Source organism: Eschrichtius robustus, chromosome 12 (genome assembly GCF_028021215.1).
Source record: "Eschrichtius robustus isolate mEscRob2 chromosome 12, mEscRob2.pri, whole genome shotgun sequence".
NCBI classification, from domain to species: domain Eukaryota; kingdom Metazoa; phylum Chordata; class Mammalia; order Artiodactyla; family Eschrichtiidae; genus Eschrichtius; species Eschrichtius robustus.
The window spans coordinates 43951011-43973978 of NC_090835.1; the positions used below are offsets into that span (position 1 = coordinate 43951011).

Below are 22968 nucleotides of genomic sequence, written 5' to 3' on the forward strand. Positions count from 1 at the left end.
TCGCCTTAGTCAGTTCAGGCTGCTATAACAGAATACCATACAATAGCCTGGATGTATAAACAACAGAAATTTCTCACAGTCTGGAGGCTGGGAAGTACAAGATTAAGATGCTGGCAGTCAGTGTCTGGTTGAGGGCCTATTTCCTGGTTCATAGACAGCCATCTTCTCCCTGTCTTCACATGGCAGAAGGAGTGAGAAAACCCTGTGGGGTCTCTTTTATAACATCACTAATCCCATTCATGAGGGTTCAGGAATAAATGTCCTTATGTCCTAGTCACCTCCCAAACACCAAAACACTGGAGATTAGGTTTCAACATACAAATTTGGGGCAGGGGTGGGACACAAACATTCAGTCTATAGCCACTGCTCCTTGGAAGTTTGCTAAACTTGTTTTCAAAACCACCTGGGCCTAATATCCTTTTTGAAAGTGTGGTATTCAACTACTGTTTTGATATTTTAAATGGCTATTGTTAGATTTATGTTTTCAATTTTGTATCTGGTCAAATTAGGGCAATTTAGCATCTACACTCTCATTTTTATCCATATGAAAATTTATGTCAACACTTCAAGCACTTTGCTTGAGGTTACACAGAAAGAGAGTAAACAAAGAAGATTTAGAATCAGTCTCCTAAGTTTAGGCCAGTAAACCACAGGTCCTAGATCAGAAATACCAATAATCTGTCCATTGTCTTATGCATTTTTCACTATAATCTAATAAGATAATGGGTGTACAGTGGTTAGCACTCTGGAAACTGATAGGGATCCACATGATGATCATGGGGTTGCTTGTGTTGGAGCTCCAATGGCACTGATGCTTTTCTGAAATTCCTGAACCACACGGCTTATTTGTGCCCACCAACAAAATTATGGCTCTCCAGTGTGGTGTGCTGACCACACGGCTTATGCTATGTATTTGTCGTACCTACTTCCTTAAATAGCAGGGACAAAGTCTAACTAATTAGGTCATGGTAGCAAGGATATAGATAGATGTTAAAATCAAGGGCTTTGGAGTGAGGCTTACTAGGTTTGAGTCTCACCTCCATCACTTCTAGCTGGGCAACCTTGAACATGTTTCTTAGCCTCTCTACGACTTAGTTTACTCCTTTGTATCTGGGAAAAATAACAGTAACTACCACATGGAAAGGCTGCGATAACTAAAAGATAGAATGCATATGAGGTATATGGCAAAGTACTGCTTTCTCTGGTACAGAGAAAGCAGTCGAAAAATGTGATCTACTATTACTACTACTGGCCTTAGCATCATACAGACCAAGGTGTGAATTCCAATTTCACCTGAAACAAATTGCTAACCCTCTGAGCTTCAGGTTTCCTTGTCTCTAACATGGTAGGTGATATATAGGTCTGCTTAACTCGGAACACTGTTGTTCAGATTAAATGAAAAAATGTATGTGAATAATCCTCTTTGTTGCTTGACAATCAAGACGGAGACCAGTCTAATCTGCTCGCTGCTGACCTGCTTTGAGAAGTCTTGAAAAGAAATGAAAAGTTGGAAGGAGAAGTAAAAGTAGAGAATATGCAAAGTTATTCTAGATTTACATCAGACATAAGCAGTGCTTATGGAGAGAAGTGAATGAGTACTATCATGGAAAGGGTTGAGGTGGTGAGCGTATGAGATGCAGCATATGAGGAATGGGAACGAGGAAAGGCTGGACTGCTGATGGATGAATGTGAAGAAAATATTTTGGAGAGGCACTCATATAAGGCACACAGGAAAAGCAGCTCCCATGTGATCCCCTCCTCCACTCCTACCCACCCCGCCTCAATCCCCACCTGCATGAGACACAGAGATGGTAAACTTACAATCACAATGATGAAATCGAGCCAGCACCAGGCACTGGTGAAGTACTTCCTAAATCCAAAGGCCACCCATTTCAGACCCATCTCCAAGATAAAAATGTATGTGAAAATACTGTCAGTACAATTAAGTATTGCTTGGATTTTGGGTTGTGTACCAAGGTAAATATCTTCAAATACCTGAAATGATAAAGCACATCCAAAGGCCAAGTTGAACTCTCTGCTGACTGTACTTTTTATTTTTCTTCCTTATTTGAATAAACTAGTACCTCTCTTGGTGACAAGGTTTTGCTCAAAAGGTATTAAGGCTGAACTTTTCCAATAGAAACAATTCCTTGAGTAAGTAAAACCAGAAGAAGGAAAATCCTATTTCTAGATTTCTGTTGCCACTATAGTTCCCCAGGCTCTCATCACTGGCTCCTGGAATATTTACCAAAAAAATCTTCACCACACTATTTCCTGGTCTTCCTAATCCTTTCAACTCTTGCCAACAATATCTTGCCAACTTTTCCAGAAACTCCCAATGGCATACACCATCTCTCTCATCCCCCTAGTTACCTGGGTGGCTCTATTCAGTGGCTCTTTGTTGCTTACAGCATCAAGTCCAAACACCTTAGCCCACACTCTGGATCCTGCCAACCCTGAGGCTCGTCATCTTCCACCACAAACAGCATTATCCGTTTACCCCAGTGTTCCCTACATATGTGATCATTTTGTATGTGAACCATGATTTGCAAAAGTTTGGGAAGCACTGGGCTAGAGCTCCCAATGTAAGTTACTTTGAATATTAAACTTCATTAAGTGTAATTTATGAAAATTAGATATCCAAGCTTTTGGAGAGACCTTTTTCCATGCTACATCCAAACATTTCCTTCACCTGAAGTATGTGTGCGTGTGACTCTTCAGGGTCTATATTACTAGGGTATAAGCTGTCCTTTTGGTCTTTACAGTGTTACTGAGGATGAAAGAAAAGAGAGAAGAGGCACTAAACCTGCCAACTCATTTGGCAGGCAATGCCAAATGAAGGCAAGAAAGAAATCAGCCCTGCTGTCAGGGACGAAGGTAATCTCACAGTCCCACAACCCTAGGGAAAAAGAATAAAGAATAAAACAGTCTCATTTCCAACCCCCAAGTGGGCTTTTGACAGAAGAAGGCCCTTCATCTCCTCCTCTGCCCCACTGGCTCCTGGTCAGCCTTTAAGATCTCAGCTTAGCTTATATCTTCTATAGGAAACTGTCCTTCTTCCACAGGAATAGGTTAGGTGCCATCCTACATGGCTCTATGTCACCCACTGCTTCTCTGAGTGTATCACTATGGCCCTGGTCTATAATTGCCTGGACTCCATCTGTCTTCCCTACTAGCCTCCAAGCTCCTGAAGGTCAGGGATTGTCTGTTTGCCTCTTGAGGAGAGACAAATCTGAATGGTGTTGGAAGCTCATTTCCTCTCTCATTTTGGAAACTTAGCAACAAGCTGGCTCAGCAGGTCTGAGTTTGCCCAATGGAAGAGCAGGCTGATATCAGCAACTGAGCTTTGGAAGCTCCCATAATATAACTAGGCCATTTCCTAATCCAGGAAGCTCCCATTATTAAGTAGTTGCCCAAATCAGAGCTTCTCAAACTCTAATGAGCCCCAAATCACCTAGGTTCTGATTCAGCAGGTCTGGGGTGGGCCCAAGACTCTGCATTTTTAATAAGCTGCCAGGTGATAAGAGGCTGCTGGTTCATATACTACATACGGTGGTGAGGGACTAGATGTTTCTTGTCTCCATTTCTCTATAAATATGTGTAGTGAAACAGGGCCTGGGTCCCTCTCCTGGAACCCTCTGCATTGTGTGCTCAGTATCACTCTGCCTAGGCTATGCTTGCCTCATCTGAAGGCAGATGAGAACTAAGAGGATTGTGTGCCCTCTGCTACTTTTCTGATTATAAGTTTTCTCACACAGTGCATGGGGTATGTGTCTGTGACCTTGTGACAACACCACTGCTTTGCTACTGACTAACACAGGGCATGGCAAACAACAATGACCATTTGTGGAATAAATGCAAGAACCCTATCTTTTGGAAGTGTAGACAGCTGGTGAGATGTAATCACCAGAAGATTACAGGGAACCCTACAGGGTGAGCGATAAAAATTAATCAAGGGAGTTCTCTGGGATGGTCTTAGGGAAATTTTCTTTTTTGTTTCAGGGATAATTTATATTACAGTAAGCAGGTAAATGGGGATGTCTGTTGATCACAGGCTCTGGTGGGCCCCCATGTGTGCTCTTCTCCTTTCACCTAGAGATTACACAGGTGTAAAAGCACTAACCAGGAAGGCAGGGGTGTAGGAACAAGACATGTCCTTGTCCCTCCTAGCAACTTGTGAAATGTTCTGTGACTCTAAATCCATAAGGGATAGCTCAGTACTCCATTCCACTTGACATGACAAATAATAAGAGAATTTAGTTTTATATTATGGCCATTTTAAGAGGAGACACAGAACATAATGGGAGGGAGAGAGAGAAACATGTAGGTGATAAGAGAGAACATACTGTTGCCCAAGGTGGGTATATACGTGCAGAGGAGGAAAGATGGACTACAAGGTGAGAAGAGAGAGCAGAAAGGAGTTTATGACTATATGGCTAGGGAGGCTGATGGATTCAGTTATTTCCAAACCTCACTGGAAATCACACCATACCTCAATTTAGAAGGATCTGTCATACACATAAAGTGGTATCTCTTTGTCTCTCCTCTCAAGGGATCATGAGTGGTGAAAAATACCAAGGCAACTTATATCCTAATCTGGTCCCTGTTGACTTCTCCTCCTAATGTTTTACCTTTTAGAAAGCAGCACTATGGTCTTCAGGAAAAAAGAGAATAGGAGCATTGCCGTCTAGAGGAGGAAACGTGTAGGATACAGTGAAAATGTCTAGAAATCCTCCAGGAATGATGGACAGACTTGGAGTCAAGGGCAAGACTCCAATAGCCACTTTAAAGTGCCTATTTGGGGACTTCCCTGACAGTCCAGTGGTTAAGACTACACACTTCCATTGCAGGGGGCATGGGTTCAATCCGTGGTAGGGGAACTAAGTTCCTGCATGCTGTGTGGTGCAGCCAATATAGAAGGAAGGAAGGAAGGAAAGAAAGAAAGGAAGGAAGAAAGGAAGGAAGAAGGAAGGAAGGAAGGAAGGAAGGAAGGAAGGAAGGAAGGAAGGAAGGAAGGAAGGAAGGAAGGAAGAAAGAAAGAGAAAGTGCCAATTTGGGTCATCCTTCCCACAGGTAAAGCATCTTTGGCTTGGGGATTTCCCGGTTGTAGCATTCCTCCAGAACTTGTTGTGCAAAACCCTGTCCCCTAAGGGGATACAACAGCAGAGATCCCACTTCTTCTTGGTCTCCCCACATTCACAACCCCGTGAGGGGCCAAGTCAGAATGAAGCCACCCAGCTGCCTTGATCCCCAATGTCCCCACAAGACCATGATAATTTACCAGTGCCCCACTGCTCAGCAGAATCACAAAGATAATAAAGCTCTCAAACCAGCTGTGTTTCACTATTTGGTAGCAGGTTTTCCGCAGTTTCCACCAAATGATCCAGGGGGACTTTCTCTTGTCCACAGTACAGCATGGAGAGCAGCAATCCAGGCCTGCAAGGAATTAGCATCACTATCATTAGTGTCTATAATACATGTGCATTAATAGCCCAACTCTTCACCCCTCCTTGTACACACCATGTGACTCTGCAAATCCTCCAACTAAAGAGGTGGAGTCTTTTTCCAACCCCTTGAATCTGGGTTTAGCCATGTGACAACATTTGGCCAACAAAGCAGAATAGGAGTCATAATGTGCCAGTTCTGACTCAGTGAGAAATTCAACAAAGATACAGAACTATAGGAAATATAAAAAAGAACCAATCAGAACTGAAGAATACAATAACTAAAATGAAAAATGCACTGGAGGGAATTAACAGATTAGAGGATGCAGAAGAATGAAATCAGTGATCCGGAAGACAGGGTAGTGGAAATCACCCAATCAGAACAGCAAAAAGAAGAATTTTTTTAAATGTGAAGAGTTTAAGGGATCCTTGAGACAACATCAAGCATACTAACATTAGCATTATAGGGGCCTCAGAAGGAGAAAAGGGACAAAAGACTTATTTGAAGAAATAATAGCTGAAAACTTCCCTAACCTGGGGAAGGAAACAGGCATCCAAGTTTGGAGATTGGGAGCACAGAGATTCCCAAACAAGATGAACCCAAAGAGATCCATGCCAAGATACATTATAATTAAAATGTCAAAAATTAAAGATAAAGAGAGACTCTTAAAAGCAGCAAGAGAAAAAGAACTAGCTTTATACAAGAGAACCTCCATAATACTATCAGATGATTTTTCAGCAGAAACTTTACAGAGCAAAGGGACTGGCACAATATATTCAAATTTTTGACATTTTAATTATAATGTGTCTTGGTGTGGATTGTATTATTATTGTATTATTCAATTCTTTCCTACATTTTCTAAGTCTTCGTTGAAGTTCTTACTGGGATGAAGTTCATTTTCCTCCCTAGTTTGGTCAGAATTCTTATGATCATCTCTTTGAATTCTTTATCAGGTAAATTACTTACCTCTGTTTCTTTAGGGTTTTTCCTGGGGTTTTATTTTGTTCTTTCATTTGGAATACATTCCTCTATCTCCTCATTATGACTTTCAGTTTTTGTTTCTATGAACTAGGTGAAACAGCTACCTATCTTGGTCTCAAAGGAGTGGACTCGTGTGTGAGTATCCCCTGTGTAGATGGCTTGCACCTGGCAGCTTTAGCAGGGCAACTGGGGCTGGAGCTTGCCAGGGGCAATCTCTGGGGAGCACTCCTCCTAAGGCCACCCAGGCGGGGCAGCTGGGGGGCAGCTGGGGTTAGAGCAGGCTTGGGCTGGAGTCAGTCCCTGCGGAGTGCTGAGGCAAAGGCTGCCTTGGTGGGGTAGCTAGAGCTGGAGTGAGTGAGGGCCAGGGGGAGTTCTAGGGGTGACTCAAACAAAGGCGCTCTCTGGTGCCTCTGACCCCACAGAGGGCTCCAGTACTTCCCTGCTCATTTGGCAGAAGCTCTAGGGTTAGTACATGGATTTCCTTCCAGTATAGTCTAGATGCCCTTTAAACTGCTGTTTTCTTGCTGCGTCCCAAGGTGGGTGAGTCTGTGCTCTGGCCCAGCAGCAATATTACTTCCTACTGTAGGTCACTAAGTTGGGGGTGGGATTCCCATGGATACCATGTCTCCGTCTTTCCTACCCGTTTCTATGTGGTCTTTCTATGTGCAGTAGCTGTTCAATCAACCCTCAGGTCTTTTTCAGGAGGAACTGCTCTATAAGTAGGTGTAGAGTTGGTGTGTCCATGGAAGGAGGTGAGCTCAGGGTCTTCCTACGCCACCATCTTGGACCCCTGCTCCCAGAGAAAAATCTTGAGAGATGAGTTGAGGGCCTGGCAAGGGCTCTAGTCAACCCCAGACTTATGGTCAAGTTCTCTTGGTCTATGACCTCTAGTACATCCTGACAATTGATGTACTGGGAACTCTACCAAGTGGCAAAAATACTGGCCCAGTGGGCTTTCTAGGAAAGTTTTCTAGATTTTCTACCCTGGTAGTTGGGCTGTACAAGTTGACCCCACCTAAATCAAGAATTTCCTGAAATGGTCCCAAGAATCCAGGGAAGACTCTTCACTTTTGTCTCCAGTAGAAGTAGAAAGAAGGCATCTATCAAAACCATAGATCTTCAAAGAATTACAGAATCCCATCGAAATATTCCATGAACTGAATGTAGGAATACTGCCACTTACCTTTGGGCAAACATCTCTCTGGTTCCTTTTTGGGAACCATTTCAAGTACCCGCCTAAAGGGATCCTGTGGACCAGTGGTGCTACATTCTGAGAGCACACTCGTAGCATCAGACTTCTGTACATCAGAACAAAGGAAAGGGGGAATCACTTTCCAACACCCTCTGTCACCATGGTTAATACCTAATACCTTATTTTATGACTTTTTATGCATGAAACTAGCTAGGCAAAGGTATGAGGGGTGTCTAGAAAGTATACCTCTTGTTGCGTTCTTTCCTAAATGTTCTGACCAGCCCTGACTTCAGGAAAGAATTCTCTAACTGCTCTCCATTGGCTGATGAAAGATAAGGCACATGAAGACACAGTACCTCAACCTTTTCCTCCCTCCAAATCTTACCTCTGATCTGCTGACTAACTCCAAATATGGAAGCCAGGTGATGAGAAGGATGCTACTTTACTGAGACTGAAATTGTCAGCTACCTCAACTCCCAGAATAATAGGCCTAGAACAGTGGTTCTCGTTGATTTTACCCTCCAGGAGACATTTTGGCAATGTCATTGATTTTACCCTTTAGGAGACATTTTGGCAATGTCTAAAGACATTTTTTATTTTTACAATGGGGGGATGCTATGGGCATCTAGTGGGTAGAGGCCAGAGTACTGCTGAACACCCTACAATACACAGAATAGTCCACATAACACAGAATTATCCTGTCCCAAATGTCATAGTGGAGAGGTTGAGAAACCCTGGCCTAGACATTTGCTTAAGATCTAATTCTGGCGGTTTGCTTTGTACTAATCTTGATATTTTTCCACAGTGGCTATCTTGGAGGAGGTGTATGGATGAGCCATGTTTCTTCTGGGAACACCCTGGGAAAATTACCTTTCGGGGATTCTGTATCGACAGATAAGGATCATCTTCAGAGAATATGTCCATTTCCACACTCTGAGCTCCTGGACTGGTGGGCTCCTTGGTCTTCTGATGGAGTTCACTGGCCTGACACTGAGAAACCCCAAGTAGAATTAATATTCCTCCTGGACATCTCACTTGAGATGAAACAAGTTTGAATTCTATTTGGTTTTCTGTTTGTCATGAAAATTATTACATTATTAACCTTTTCCGTTTTACTTTTGAAAACTGATCCTGGAAAAACTCAACATAAAATAATTCTGGAACACTACTATAGGAAACAGATAACAAAACTTACTCATAAGTAATATAATCAAAACAATACGGTTTGGATACAAAATTCACCAAATAATTAAGAGGTGAAACTTACTGTAGCCTTTCAATTCAATGGCAAAATAATAAATTGTTTAATAAATGGTACTGGCATAATTAGTTATCCCTGAAAAAATATTACAATGTCAGAATATAGTAAAAATTAAAATCCATAATCATTTGATGTTCTGATGTAAAAATAGATGAATAAAAATATTAGAAGAATAACTTGGAAAATAATTTTTTACTCTGTTTGGTACAGAGGGTTGGCTTAGCAAAATAGGTAACTGAAAGGCATAAAGAAAATATGAAAATATATCACAACATAAAAATAAAAAATAAATTTTGTCCTATGACCTGCAGCTAAATCCAAGAAGGATATGCAAAGTCACACCTTAAGTGAAGGTTTCATCCTAAAATCTATGTGAGGGTTCCTGTGAATCTGACACTGTAAGGTCATGATTTAAGAACACTTCTCCCCTTTGAACATATACACACAATAAACAGGTACACATTATCTATGGACCAGACACAGAACAAAAATATAAAGTAATAACAATTTAAAGCATGTAGCAGGTAATGGTGAATAAAAGGGCCCCGTGTGAGGAAGGAAACCACAGTTATGTCCAAAGCTTGAAACTGTGGGCTGGGTTGAAGTTCTTGCACTTAAGAGAGAAAGTCAAAAGAAGCTGTGGTTTTGTGACCACCTAGAGGGGTGGGATAGGGAGGGTGGGAGAGAGGGAGACACAAGAGGGAAGAGATATGGGGATATATGTATATATATAGCTGATTCACTTTGTTATAAAGCAGAAACTAACACACCATTGTAAAGTAATTATACTCCAATAAAGATGTTAAAAATAAATAAATAAATAAATAAAAGAAGCTGTGGCCAATGTTTGGGATTACAATTATACAAAGCTGCATACCTAGAGAGGAAGGAGGAAGCACAGCCTCAGAAACAAGACCTGGGCAAAGGGAGCCACTGGTTCAGTGACTGGATCTGCAAAATGCCCAGTATCACTATTAGACAAGAATCCCAAGTTGGCAATACAAGACTTAGTTCTGAAATGGATCCCCTAGGAGGGTCAATTAAAGATACCACAGAACTTAGACTGCAAAGAGAGGGACAGATCCTCCCACAAAGATGAGCTTTCAAATTCACACTCCAAAATGTATGAGGAGACAAACATAAAACCAGTAGCCCTCAAAAATTAGCTACAGGGAGGTGAATTTACTTGAGAAAAAAAAAGAAATTAGTATAGTAATCTGAAAGCATCATTAAAATTAACAAGTTTAGAATTTAATTAAAAAAAGATATACAGAATTTCGCTTCCTGGATGGTAAAGTAAGAAGCTCTGCAGACATGCTCCACAGAAAAATTAACATAAGTGGTGGAAAATATTCATAAAAAAATCATTTCAGTTTCTGGAAATTGTCCTAAGGGCATACAGCAAATGAAGAAATATTTACTAAAAAAATCTACACATTTCAGTAATAACAGCAGGAGTCTATGTCACTTGAGCCATGCATGACCTGCTCTCTTCCTTCCCACCCCCAGCTCAGTTTGACAGAAGCTCCACTCTAGGCAGATGTGACCAAGAAGATGGGGCTCCCTTTACCCTCAGCTCCCAATCAAGAGATATGTATCTCACCAGAAGGTGCAGGTCACCAACTTTTCTCATCTCCTCCAACTCTGAGTTGAAGAGGCTAAATTTCTGGTGAATGTGGCCAAGACATTGGATTTCCTTTTTCAATTCAGTTTCTACTCATAGGACAGAGACTCTATTCCAGGTTCAAAAGCTTGAGAATACTGGGGCCCTGATCACCCTTACTCCAGCTAGTTTGCAGGGCAGAGGTTCCATGCAGGAAGAGGGAGGCTGAGAGATGAGAGACTACTGTCCCTCCGAGTACTAGGGGTAGCAGCTATGGCTAAGTGATCCTTCCCAGGGTGGCAGGCAATTCATAAGAAACAAAATCTCTTTTTGTGCTATTCACTTCACCTTCCACACTCCCTTTCTCACCTTTCAGCCAATTCAAACTCTATACTTCTTCTTTTAGGGCTCAACCAAAGGCACTTGATTCCCCTGTTGCCCCAGCCCACTCTGATCGTGCTCCCGTCTGAACTCCTCTGACACCTCCCACCTGTGCCACATGTGCAGGACCATGATTAGAACCAGCCCCGGATGTGCAGCCGCCACATTTTATACCCTTATCATCTCTGCATAGTGCTCAGAACAGGGCAGGCAACCAGTGCCCCATGGCAACTCTAGCTTTGTACAACCTCTAAGTTAATGTGTGAACCTTCATACCTGTTTTCCAGCCTCAGGTTGTGTGACAGGCTGTGCCTTATCTTCACCAGGGGATTCAGCATCATCTTCTTCCTCTGCTAGTGGGGCCAACCAAGTCCGATCATGCCCGACACTCAAGGTCTTTGGTGCGGAAGTCAGTACACCAAACTCCTCCCAGGTCTCTGGGCCCTTTCTCATCTCTGTGACCAGGGGAATGACACCTTTGCTCTCTGCCTCAGGGCCTTCTGTCACCTCTTTTTGCTTTGGTAAATGTTGTCTCCTGCACCACTTGGTACAAAAATGCTCAAGAGTATATATCACAAAACAAAAAGCCCGGCAGAACCGGTCCAGGGCTAACTGGACTTTGGTTTTCCTGACTTCTCCTTCCAAGTGTCCATCTCTCTCCTCATTGCTGAAGGAATTGAGCAGCAAGGCAATAAAGAGGTTGAGTACCTGGGAAGGGGCAAAGGGAGGGGGGACATAAGGAGAATGAAAAATTTAGCAAAGGAAAGAATACAGTAGGTTTCCACAACAACTTTTCCCCAAGACCCAAAACAAAATCAAATGAGAGTTCTATGTCCTTCTGCCTCCCAAGAAAGTTCATCTATAAAATAAATAAAAGGAGAGAAGACTGAGGAAGTAATAGGGACATCAAGATAAGACAAAAGAAAAATTGAAGTTAAAGGGTGCAGACAGCCATATCCAGTCTGTCTGTGTGTAAGCAGCACGTATTGTAGACCCTGGCCAGTGTAAGGCTGAATGGTGAAACCATGTGGCAAAATCAAAAGTGGATATTCCTTGGGGATCAGCCAGAATCATGAAGTTGGACTTTTTCTAGAATTGCCCCCAGGGATATGGGTCTGATGTCTAAGACTGCTGTGCTATGAGGTCCTCTCCTGTCTGCACAATTTGAGAGATGGTATACTTGTGCAGGCTTTTTTAAATCTCTTTTGTTGTGGCTCTCGCCAGCTCAAACATATACAGCTCTCTGGGAGAAGTGTCTTGTGGGTGTTAACGGGTCTAGTCACTCTTCCTCAGCTTCACCAGGAGAATTCCCAAGTCTGGATCTTTGCTCAAGCTCTCCTCTGTTTGCTAAGTCCTCTTTACCTCTTAAGTGCCCTTCTCAAGTACTGTGTCTCCCACAAAGCCTTTCTTAGTGCTCCCTTCCCACTCCCTTGGGTGATACCCTGCCCTTCTGATCTTTCATATGTCTTACTGTCTATCAACATCACTTATTAGGTATTTAGGATAGTTAATTTTATTTCTATGTGGATTATTAATTATATTTGCATGAAAGCCCCAACTCAATTCTGAAGATCTTATGCTCAGGTATCCCTGTCTGTCTCCTGTCTCTTCATACCCTCACTGGTGTACACCTAATTAGCCTCTCCATAAACAGCCATGTTTCCAGCTGCAAGTAACAGACTCAGGGCAGCTTACACAATAAGAAAATGTCACATGACAAGATATTTGAAACGTTTTAAACAGGGGACCAATCATGACCCGACAATAGGTTGGTTCCACCTTCCCTCTATCTTCCTCAGTGCTTACTTTGTCTTAGTTTAGTTCTTCTCATGGTTGCATCATGTTTGCAGTTCTACCAAGAGTCACGGTCATAAAAGGTCCAGAGGAAGTAAAAGGACCACTTTTTTTCCTCATCCCTCCTTCCTCCCCTCCTCCTTCTCCTCTCCCCTCCTCCTTCTCTCCCCCTTCCTCCTCCTCCTCCTCTTCCTCCTCCTCCTTCTTCTTCTTTTAAACAACAAGAAACCTTCCTCAGTGGACATCTCTTTACATCTATTGAACAAATTAAGTCAAAAACCCCTACCTCGGCCAATCAATGGCGATTTGAATAACCACCTGGAGTAGGATAGACATTGGGACATCTTTATGAGCACTATGTGACAAGGTTTTCTTTCATGCTTACCGTACTGTCTTCAAACAAAATTCAAATGCACATTTTAAAATATTATATAACATTACATTTATAATACTATACTTAGAGTAACAATTTTCACTAGTGAAGTGTTACAAAAGAAACCAATGCATTTGTTTAGTCCATGTATTTAATACAATGACAACAACAACAAAACTAAGACACTCACCACGAGTTTTCCTATCACCATGATCAACAGAAACACAATAATGCACAGTGCTTGGTTAGCTTCTTGCATACATTCCCACATGTTTTCGATCCATTCCCCACAGAGGATGCGGAATACCACCAGAAAGGAGTGGTAGAAATCCCCCATGTGCCAGCGTCGTAAACATGGGACTGCAGGATCATGGGACTTTGAATTACTCTTTATGCAATTGAATTTAGAGCCAAAAAGCTGCATGCCAACTACTGAGAAAATAAAGACCACAATGGCCAAGACCACAGTCAGGTTTCCAAGGGCTCCAACGGAATGGCCAATTATCTTAAGCAGTGTGTTTAAAGTTGGCCAGGATTTGGCTAACTTGAAGACCCTCAGCTGTAAAAACAGACAATAAACAAAAATGGAAGAAAAGCCAGTTAAGAACAAATTCCATCTGCTCAGCTATAATTTAAATGACATGTTCCCAAACCACAGCATTTACAACTTTCAAAAATCTTTTCAAAGCCAGATCCATCCTAAACATGGTCACCAACTCCATGTCCCAATCTAATATTCACCTGTATCTACTTTTTGTTTTAAAAATGGAATATTTTGGTCTAATATTTTAAATGATAAAGACTTTGGGATCATGATGGTGGAATTGAGCATACATGTTTATTAAATATAATGAATGTATTGGAACCCTATATAATATACCAAGGGTCAAAAACTCTGGCCCCAGGGCCCATCCATCCCATTGCCTGCTTTTATATGGCCTGAGAGGTAAGAATGTTTTTTACATCTTTAAATGGTTGGAAATAATTTTTTAAAATATTTCATTACACATGAAAATTGCATGAAGTTCAAATTTCCATGTCCATAAATAACGTTTTATTGGAACACAGCCACGCACATGCGTTCTCTACTGTCTACAGCTACTTTCGTGCTACGATAGCAAAAGCTGAGTGGTTTCGACAGAGACCATATGGCCTGTAAGGCTGAAAATATTTACCATCTGGCCTTTTACAGATAAAGTTTGCTAACTCCTGTATTATATATTTGAGGTCACAAGTTTGAATCTAAACTTCATAACGATGACAAGAGTAACATGATGTTTTGTACCTAGGAGAGAAAAGGCAATCAGCCAGTCAAGACACACTCTCTTTTTCCACGAGAAATTTTCTCCATGGAAACTTACAGACCTTATAGGAGACAACAACCTTAGAAACAACACAGCAACTAGTTTCATAGATTATTTCTTATACTAACTTTCAATGTAAACCAGTGGTTTCACTCCAAAGTACAATCCTGTTAAGTATCAACTGTTTGCGGGGTGGGGAGATACTGCAGGTCAGTAAGACTTATATCACAAGAGAAGGACCACCACTGTCTACTTAGAGGGGAGCTGAGGGCATCTCAGGGAGAAACTGTGGTTCTGTTCTTATCCACAGGCAATGCCACAGAGCTCCTTGCCTCACAGCATGGCTGTAATAAGCCTAAACAATAGTAAAGCAAATGTAATTTTGCTCACCCAAGCACCAATAAAACTTTAGGGAGCAGCCTAATAACGTCTGACTTTAAGCAGTGTGATTTTCTAACATATGCCAAGTATAAAATGTATGCTTAAGTAACTGAATCAAATGTCTTATTCTACAGGCTTAGAAATCCTATCCATGCCAAAAAAAAAGTAAATCTCTGAAAAGGGACAAGAGGTCACCTTTTGTGGTTTCCCTATTCCCCTCCCACATGTGATTTCTCTGTGATTTCTGTCCATACCTCTTGTGGGGTCTCTCACACTCCACTTTGCCTCATGGTCATTTCTGGGCCTGTCTTGTATCTTCCCTAGACTGCAAACTCCTTGAAGGCAGTGCTTTCCTCACCTTTGAGCCTTCCCTCATGTACCTATCAGGTGCTCGGCAAAGGTTGCCAGGATGCCTCCAATGGTTCGTGGATGGAGGGCAAAGACTACAGAAAAGGAATGTGGTACTGGCAGCAATGAGGAGGGACCCTGTGAGATAACACCTGCAGGCAGCACCCGACCCCCGTCATGGGCTCTGTAGTCTACACCCCCTTGGTGAGCCCAGCTGTGAGGATGCCTGGCTCAGAGCTCTGTGGGGGAAGAGATCATTGGAGGGGTTGTACACGAAGCAAGGAGCAGAGTCCTGATACCAGAAGACACAATTTTGAATCTGGCTGCCTGAAGGATCATCTTGTGGAGAGAGAGGGAGGAAAGTAGGGGTTCACCTGAGAGAAGACCCCTTGGGACTCACAAAGGTATTAAAGACCTGGGTGGGAGGGGGAGTGCAGTTTTGGTTCTCAGGTTAAGGTAAGATGGTAAAGTTTAATCCAAACTAGATACTGAACTCACTCAAGACTCTTCAATCCTGTCAGATAAGTTATTCAGTATGGGACTTCCCTGGTGGAGCAGTGGATAAGACTCCATGCTCCCAATGCAGGGGGCCCAGGTTCAATCCCTGGTCAAGGAACTAGATCCCACACATACATGCCACAACTAAGGAGCCCGCCTGCTGCAACTAAGGAGCCCGCCTGCCACAACTAAGACCTGGTGCAACCAAATAAATAAATAAATAAACAGCGAGCTGGTTAAACTGGATTATCATCCTGACAGCCTCTTAAAAAAAAAAGAAGGAAAGAAAGTGCCTTACCACTCTTAAGGAACGAAGTGACATACAACTTTGTTTTCCTGGACACATACTATTTATTATCACCTCTGCAAAGCTCAGAAGAGCAACAATGCTGTCAAAAATGTTCCAGCCTCGACGAAAGTAGTGGTAGGGATCCAGCGCAATGATTTTTAGGCACATTTCAGCCATGAAAATGCCAGTGAAAACCTACAGCGAGACAAAGAAAAATGAGAAAAGGAAGCTACCTCTTCTTGGAGATACACTTTTAAGAACGGTCCAAGGGAATTACAGAGGTTACAAAGAAATAAAATGTATTCTCATGCTTGATACAATATGCCCTGCAATCCACAAAAAAGAAACGTTTACCACTGTAGTATGAACCTCACTCTACCTTTGCCCCTCTCTCTGCCCTCCTCCACGGCCTCCACTCCAGTGTCACCAAGCTAAGAGACATCAGGATGGAGAATAAATGTTATTTTCCATTCTGTTAAAAATTAAAGCAAAGTTGGCTTCTTGGTAGATGGCAGAGTAATACGAAGTGTCAAGCAATTCCTCCTCTGAATTCTCTTTAAGATACTAATAACTCCGAAGTGGGGGGAGTACACAACAGCTCTGAAAACTAAAGATAAATATCATTCATAAACCAGAATGCAGGAGGAGTTCACCTAACCATTCAATCTCAACACCTTGATCAGAAAAAAAAAAAAAAAATTAAATTAAAAGGGTCCAGAGCAGAGAACTGAAAAACACTACCAGGCACAGAAAAATGTCTTTGAGCAACCTGATATAGAGGATAAACCCTAGATTGGTTATGGTTGAAAGGAAGATTAGCAAGTCAGAATATAATCCTAAAGACTCACTAGAATGCAGGGCGCATCATTCCACAACAAAATATCAAAGAATTAAAAGGAGGGGCAAGAGCTTAAAAAGCACTAAACTATGTCTTTTCCAAGGGAAAAATAATTCTCTGTCTTTAACAATTAGATAAATACAGGCTTAAGAAATTTGCAAAATGTAGCATAGTAGCCAAATTCAAAACTAAATCTATCTTCTATTCTTTGCAGAAGATAAAGCAAAGCATTCCTTCATAGCCAATAGCACTTTCTCTATCACACACATACACACATTAAATAGAAATGAGAAAAACAATAGTATGAAAATAATACAGTAATATGAAAAGGGTTAAAGTCTTTTAAAATGTCCATTTTAAAACGGACAGGGGTCCCCAACCTCCGGGCCGCAGACCAGTACCGGTCTGTGGCCTGTTAGGAACCAGGCAGGAGGTGAGCGGCAGGCGAGCCAGCGAAGCTTCATCTGCCGCTCCCCATCGCTCGCACTACCACCTGAACCATCTCCCCCCTCCACAGTCCGTGGAAAAACTGTCTTCCACGAAACCGGTCCCTGGTGCCAAAAAGGTTGGGGACCGTTGTGTTATAAGACTCTCCTCTTTAGTTCTGGAAACAACAAAAACAACCCCTAAATGATCAAATTTCCTTCTTAAAAAGTAACAGGTGATCTATTTTTATAAATAAGTCATTGACTTACTATTTATAAAATACATCCCTAAAATAAAATGACACGAGTTAAAATAAAAGGATAGGCATAAATAAACACAGAATAGGCAAATAAAAAGAAATCAAGGGTGGCAAAGAAAAATCAAAGCTTATACCTATCTTTTCCCTTTAAACATTGCTGCCTATCCCTGCCCAGTGCCATAACCAGCGCCTAAAAGCAGGCAGTGTTGCGCGTTCCAGTTAATTGTGCTGGACTGATCTCCATCCCCTTTTGACCCACTCTTCCTCCTCCCGTCTCCTTCAAGTTTTAGGTGTCTGAGCCCAACAGCATCCCTAGATGCTTTGAGACCATTGGTTTTGCAATCCAATTCAATTGCTATTTATGACTTCTTGGGAGCTCAATGTACTAGCTTGATTCAAGCAATTCTGAAGACTAGAGAGTCCATTTCTAAGTCTAGTCCACAGAACTCCACAGGCCAGCTTAATCCTGGTCCACCCATCAGACGGGAGAGGTCTGAATGTGCTCTTTCAAGCTCAGGGCTCCAAGGTCTCCCCGCACCGCCATCATGGGCGCACAAGAGATGAGGTGGCTGCCCCTTTTTTTGCATGTCTAGGGAATGGGGCACATGGAATAGATGCACAGGCTACATAACCAGCTCTGCATGTTTCCCTTCAATTTTCAGGACCCAGGGTCCAGCTGCTGCCTGTGTTCTCAGACACCAGCAATGTCCCTCTGCTCCTTCTGCCTCTGGGAGAGAGTGAAGAAAAATGTCACTTAATTTGCCAGCTTCCAACTGTAAAATGCAACTTCACCTCAGCACGCCGGATGCCTGGTCAGTGGCAAATGTGAGAGGCGGGCTTTGGCTATTTCCCACAGTTGGACCAGCAGATGAAGTGATGGACAGACCACCTTTGCAATTGGGAAGCCCTGTCCAGGCGGATGACTCTGGGTTCTTTGAGTATTCTCTGGAATTTATCCAATAACTCCATCTACCAGGAGATGCTGAAAGATGGGTTCTGCTAACTCTGTGAAGGTAGGGACTGTGGCCCTGAGGGCACAGCATTCTGCCTCCAAGTGAAACTAAACCATCAGGCCATTCGGGGACACCTCAACAGGAGAGAGCTAAACACCCTGGCCTGGAGCCCAGAAGATGCCAGCCTGTTAGAAGGTATTCTGTGTGTTAGCTTTATTGTGCAACATGGAATCTAATCTGACCTATGCACACCCACAGGGCACTTCTTCCCAAAGGCAGTATGGGAAAAGGAACTTAAATGCAGACTGTCTGTAAGGAGATCCACCCTGCTCTTATACTGCAGTTCCCTGCTCTTCCTGCACATGGGATGTGGAACCAAGGGTGACAGGCACCTGTCTACAGTTCTACACCATCCTAAACCTGATGCATGGAAGCAGCTCTGTGGACCAACTCCTGATTCAATACGTACTGTGGGTTCTTGTCAAAGTGGAAAAAAAAGGAAAATTTAAAAATACCTACATACATACATACTGCCTGGAAATACTCTGCAATGCTAAAAATGATCATCTTTGCTAGTAAGACCATAGGAAATGAGTTTCTTCTTTGTATTTCCCTTCTTTGTATTTTTATTTATTTTTAAAATTAAAAAAATATGCATTGCTTTTGAAATTAGAAAAATAACATAAAACTGTAAGAAGAAAAGGCTAGACATTCTGGTAAGATTTTTAGCTAATTAACTCATTAGCAAATTAGGGTAGAACATTCACTAGGTACTTACTTATTATTTCTGATATTTGGGAAACTAATTTTCCCTTGGGCCTTCTGCAGGAGCTATGAATTAAAGTGAACAGTTCTTGAAAAATCTGCTCCCCTATCTTAATGTTCCCAATTTAACTGAGAATAGCTTCATCCAATAACAAACACACTGAAGCAGGCTCAAGTCTGGAACCCCACGCCCACCCCACCCCACAAGCCTCTCACACCTACTCCTGGGAAAGAACCTCCTACAGCTTCCAGGCTCTGACTCACCTTTCCAGGGAAAATAACACTTAGTAACGGCAGTCACACTGTTTTGTGACAAATGATGTCATCAATATCACTGGGGACCATGGTACTCATTACCATGGGTCTCTGGATATGGTTAATGTTTTCTTGATTATCCAAAATAGTTGACCTTTTAAGATGTCTACTTGCTTCTGCCTTACCACTGAATGACTCTTTAGTCATCCATTAGATGACTAAAGAAACACCTCAACGTACTAGAGGGCGAACAGGGGCCCATGGAAAATTACTGAAATGGGTAAAAATAAAATCCTAACGGTCATCTTTTCCCTCTTACTCCACCTAAGAGGACCAAAGACCTATGTTAGGTTAGGCCACTCACAAAATGTTTAGACTTTGAAAGAGTTATAATTCAAAGTTTGAAATATGTTTTATATTTTTAAAAGCCTAGAGTTACCAAATTCCCTGTGTACAACATATTCTCAAAACTCTGGTCCATTTTGTAATGCTCCATGGCCAAGAAGAGAGTGTTGATTATGATGCAGATGGTGATGGCCAGCTCAGTAAAGGGGTCAGTCATCATGGTTCTCAGGGCCTTCTTAATGCACAGCCACCGGGGGCTACAGTCCCACACGAGGTATTTGGATGCCAGGTTTTCCCCACATGGGAGGCAAGGTTCCTGTGATTTTTCTTGTTCTGGAGAAGGAGAATTGAAAGAGCACTTGAGGAGTTAGATCTGAGCCAGTCTGGCTGTTCTTTGCCTGTGTGCATTCCTTCCTCCCTCTTCCCTAGCATCTCCTGTGCTACAACATGATCAGTCAAGAAGGGTACTGACGCATAGTTAGGAAGGTTTCCCACACTCAACTTCCATGTGATATAGTCAAGTACTTGAAGTCTTTATACTTACATTGAGCATCTGGGAGCAGGGCTGCACTGTGAGAGATACAGATGGGGAAGTCAACACTGACTGGCTATGAAACCATGAGAGAGACAGACACAAGCCCAAGTTATGTTCACTCAAGGAAGACCATGGTGACGGCTGTACCAGAGCACAGGAAGCTACCAGGGCTCAGGGGAAGGGGAGATATTCAGGCAGGGGCATCTATAAGCACTGAAACAAAAGGCATGCTATCAGTTGGTTGAATTCAGGCCAGAAAGCAGCTGCATCCTGATTTCCACACAATTTCAAGGCCTCATGAGATGACGCAATAGGCTCAAAAGTGCTAAGAACCCATTTAATCCCATTCTTGCTGGGACTTGAGTCCTGCCCTTGAACACGAACCCCTCAGTTTGGTCCCTGTTGCCTCCTGTTAATCAGGTCCATCAGATGGTTCCAGCCTGCATACGCAAGTCTTCTTCTATTATTCATGCCAGATTCCTATTCTAACTTCAATGACAACTGTAACCTCCTGGAAACTTCTATGTCTTCTCTTCTTTGGCTGGCTATCATTGTCACTGAAACTTCCTGTGACTGCCTGGCCTGAACGAGAAGTCCTGTTGATGCACTTGGTCCCACCACTACCCAAGTGGCAGCTCAGGGTGGGCCCACAAGGAAGGCCTGCTTCTTCCAAGCCATTTTGCTCACATGCTCCAAAGAAGCATGGGGAGTCACTCTGCAGGAAGTACAGTGGGTTGCAGAGGGCTTCTGGGGGGCTAGAGAGAGGGAGAAGGGAAGGACATCATTGAAGTTAGGCTCCCCCTTGGTCTTGGAACAGAACTTACCGTGCATGGTGATGGTAAGGATGCTCACAGCGCTCAGTGCTCTCTGCCTTTGGAAGGGGTCTCCGTGCTCATCACAGTGGTCCACTGACAGATTCTGGGACAGTCGTTTGGTTTGTTCAAGTAGGTGTGGCTGTAAGAGAAGGCATGGTGGACCATCTAAGGGAAGGGGCGACCTCTCCTCAAAACCTGACAAACTTTGTTTCAATGCTACGTGCAGCGAAGATGCTCAACTCACTTCAACTTCATGGCATGCCAAAGGTGCAGTTTTCTTAATTCACATTTAATAGATAAGAGAAATATGGTTTGAACATTCATATTTCTTATGTATGCCCATTTCTAGAGTCTAGAGTCGTACCTACAGAAACATTTCTTTCTCCGTGTTTTATTCATTGTCGACAAAGAGCAAAAAATATTTTACAAAAACTAATGCACAATGGTTCAGGGTATGAAAGCAGTAAAAAGTGCGATTTAGAAACAATGTTTGTGAGCGGCAGAAGTGGTGTATAAATTTAGAAAGGTGGATTGAGGCCACATAGTGAAGTGCCTTGAGTGGCTGCCTAAATAGATTTTGAAATAGTCAGTAACTAAAAAGAACAGTCGAAATAAATATCACAAAATCCATATACTAAACTTCAAGCACTCAGGCTATGTCTAAGAGCTTACTGATTCTCACCTTATCTACAACTCTAAAGTATCTAGAGATTAAAGGACATAAACCTTCAGCTATCCAGAAAACTCAGGTATCCGTAATTACTTATTCCCCCAAAGTTCTGACCAACCATGGCCCCAGAGGGAACTATCCCTTTCTGAAAAGCTATTCTAAAGGGAGCCTGTAGTCTTTCTATAGCTATTTCCTATTCTAGCTAAAGGGAAAAGACACTTTATGTTAGGTGTCTGGGTCCTTGTCTATTGCTTTGTGAAATGAGGAAAAACTTGCAAAATATTAAAAAATATATGCAGTCTCTTGAATATGCTGTGATCTGACAGCAAAGAAGCCTCTAAATCATGAGATCTTGCCCTGTCACTCCATCAGAGAACTGCTCAGAGCAGTGGGTGAGGTCCGTGCATCTACTTCTACAAAGGCCCTTGAACTCCCTTTCCCCACCCCAGGCTCAGGCACACACACCCACCTCCTGCCTGCTTCATCCTCCCCCTACCTCAGTAAAGAGGCTCTAGCTATTATTCCCTGGCCTGTATCACCAACATCTTCCTCTCTTCTGACTTCTCTTCTCCAGAATTAAAACATGTTCAAACATCCCCCACCTTAAATGATAAGAATAAGCTTTCTTTTTCTACAGTACATTCTCTCATAGCTTCTTTTCTGCATATCTTACTGCCTACTCAGTAGCCTGACTGGAATGCCCCATAGGCACCTCAAAATTGGCACATGCAAAACTTGCTATCTTCCTCGCCCCCAGAACATGCTCTTTGCCCATCTCAGTAGATTACCCACCAACAAGTCGGCTACCCAAGCCATAAACCCCACCCTCTACATCTAGTCAATTGCCAAATCTTTTCCTCTGCAGATCACTGTAACCTGTTCATCTCTCTTCATCCTCACTGCCCTAACCATAGTTTAAGCCATTGTCACCTCTTACTTAGATCACTGCAACAACTTCTTAATTGGCTGCCTCCAGTCTCGCACTCCTCCAGTCCCCTCTCTTCAATGCATCCAGGATTTCCACAATGTAAATCTAGTCATATCACTCTTCTGCTTAAAACCTTTCCATACTGCTTACCACTTGCTCTCAGTGTAAAGAATGAACTCCTTAGCTTGGCTTCAAGGCCTTTTATGATGGTCCATATCTTACCACTAGAGCCTCTTGCCACCGCCCCCCCCAACCTCATCTCACACACACATACGCGTGCACCCACACACACTTGCACATTTTCTACTGGGTCATATTCTGCTCTCCTT

General features: G+C 42.6%; 1 protein-coding gene across 1 annotated transcript in view; it reads right to left on the minus strand.

Moving 5' to 3' along the window:
* SCN11A (sodium voltage-gated channel alpha subunit 11) overlaps nt 1-22968 on the minus strand; it is a 128788-nt gene that overhangs the window by 22360 nt on the left and 83460 nt on the right. The window contains exons 14-22 of the mRNA XM_068556870.1: nt 21051-21180; nt 19786-20024; nt 15860-16045; nt 13221-13589; nt 11140-11571; nt 8489-8608; nt 7610-7724; nt 5282-5436; nt 1822-1995 (exon numbers count right to left, since the gene is read on the minus strand). Coding sequence (XP_068412971.1) covers nt 1822-1995; nt 5282-5436; nt 7610-7724; nt 8489-8608; nt 11140-11571; nt 13221-13589; nt 15860-16045; nt 19786-20024; nt 21051-21180 — 1920 coding nt within the window. The remainder of the gene's footprint in view (nt 1-1821; nt 1996-5281; nt 5437-7609; nt 7725-8488; nt 8609-11139; nt 11572-13220; nt 13590-15859; nt 16046-19785; nt 20025-21050; nt 21181-22968) is intronic.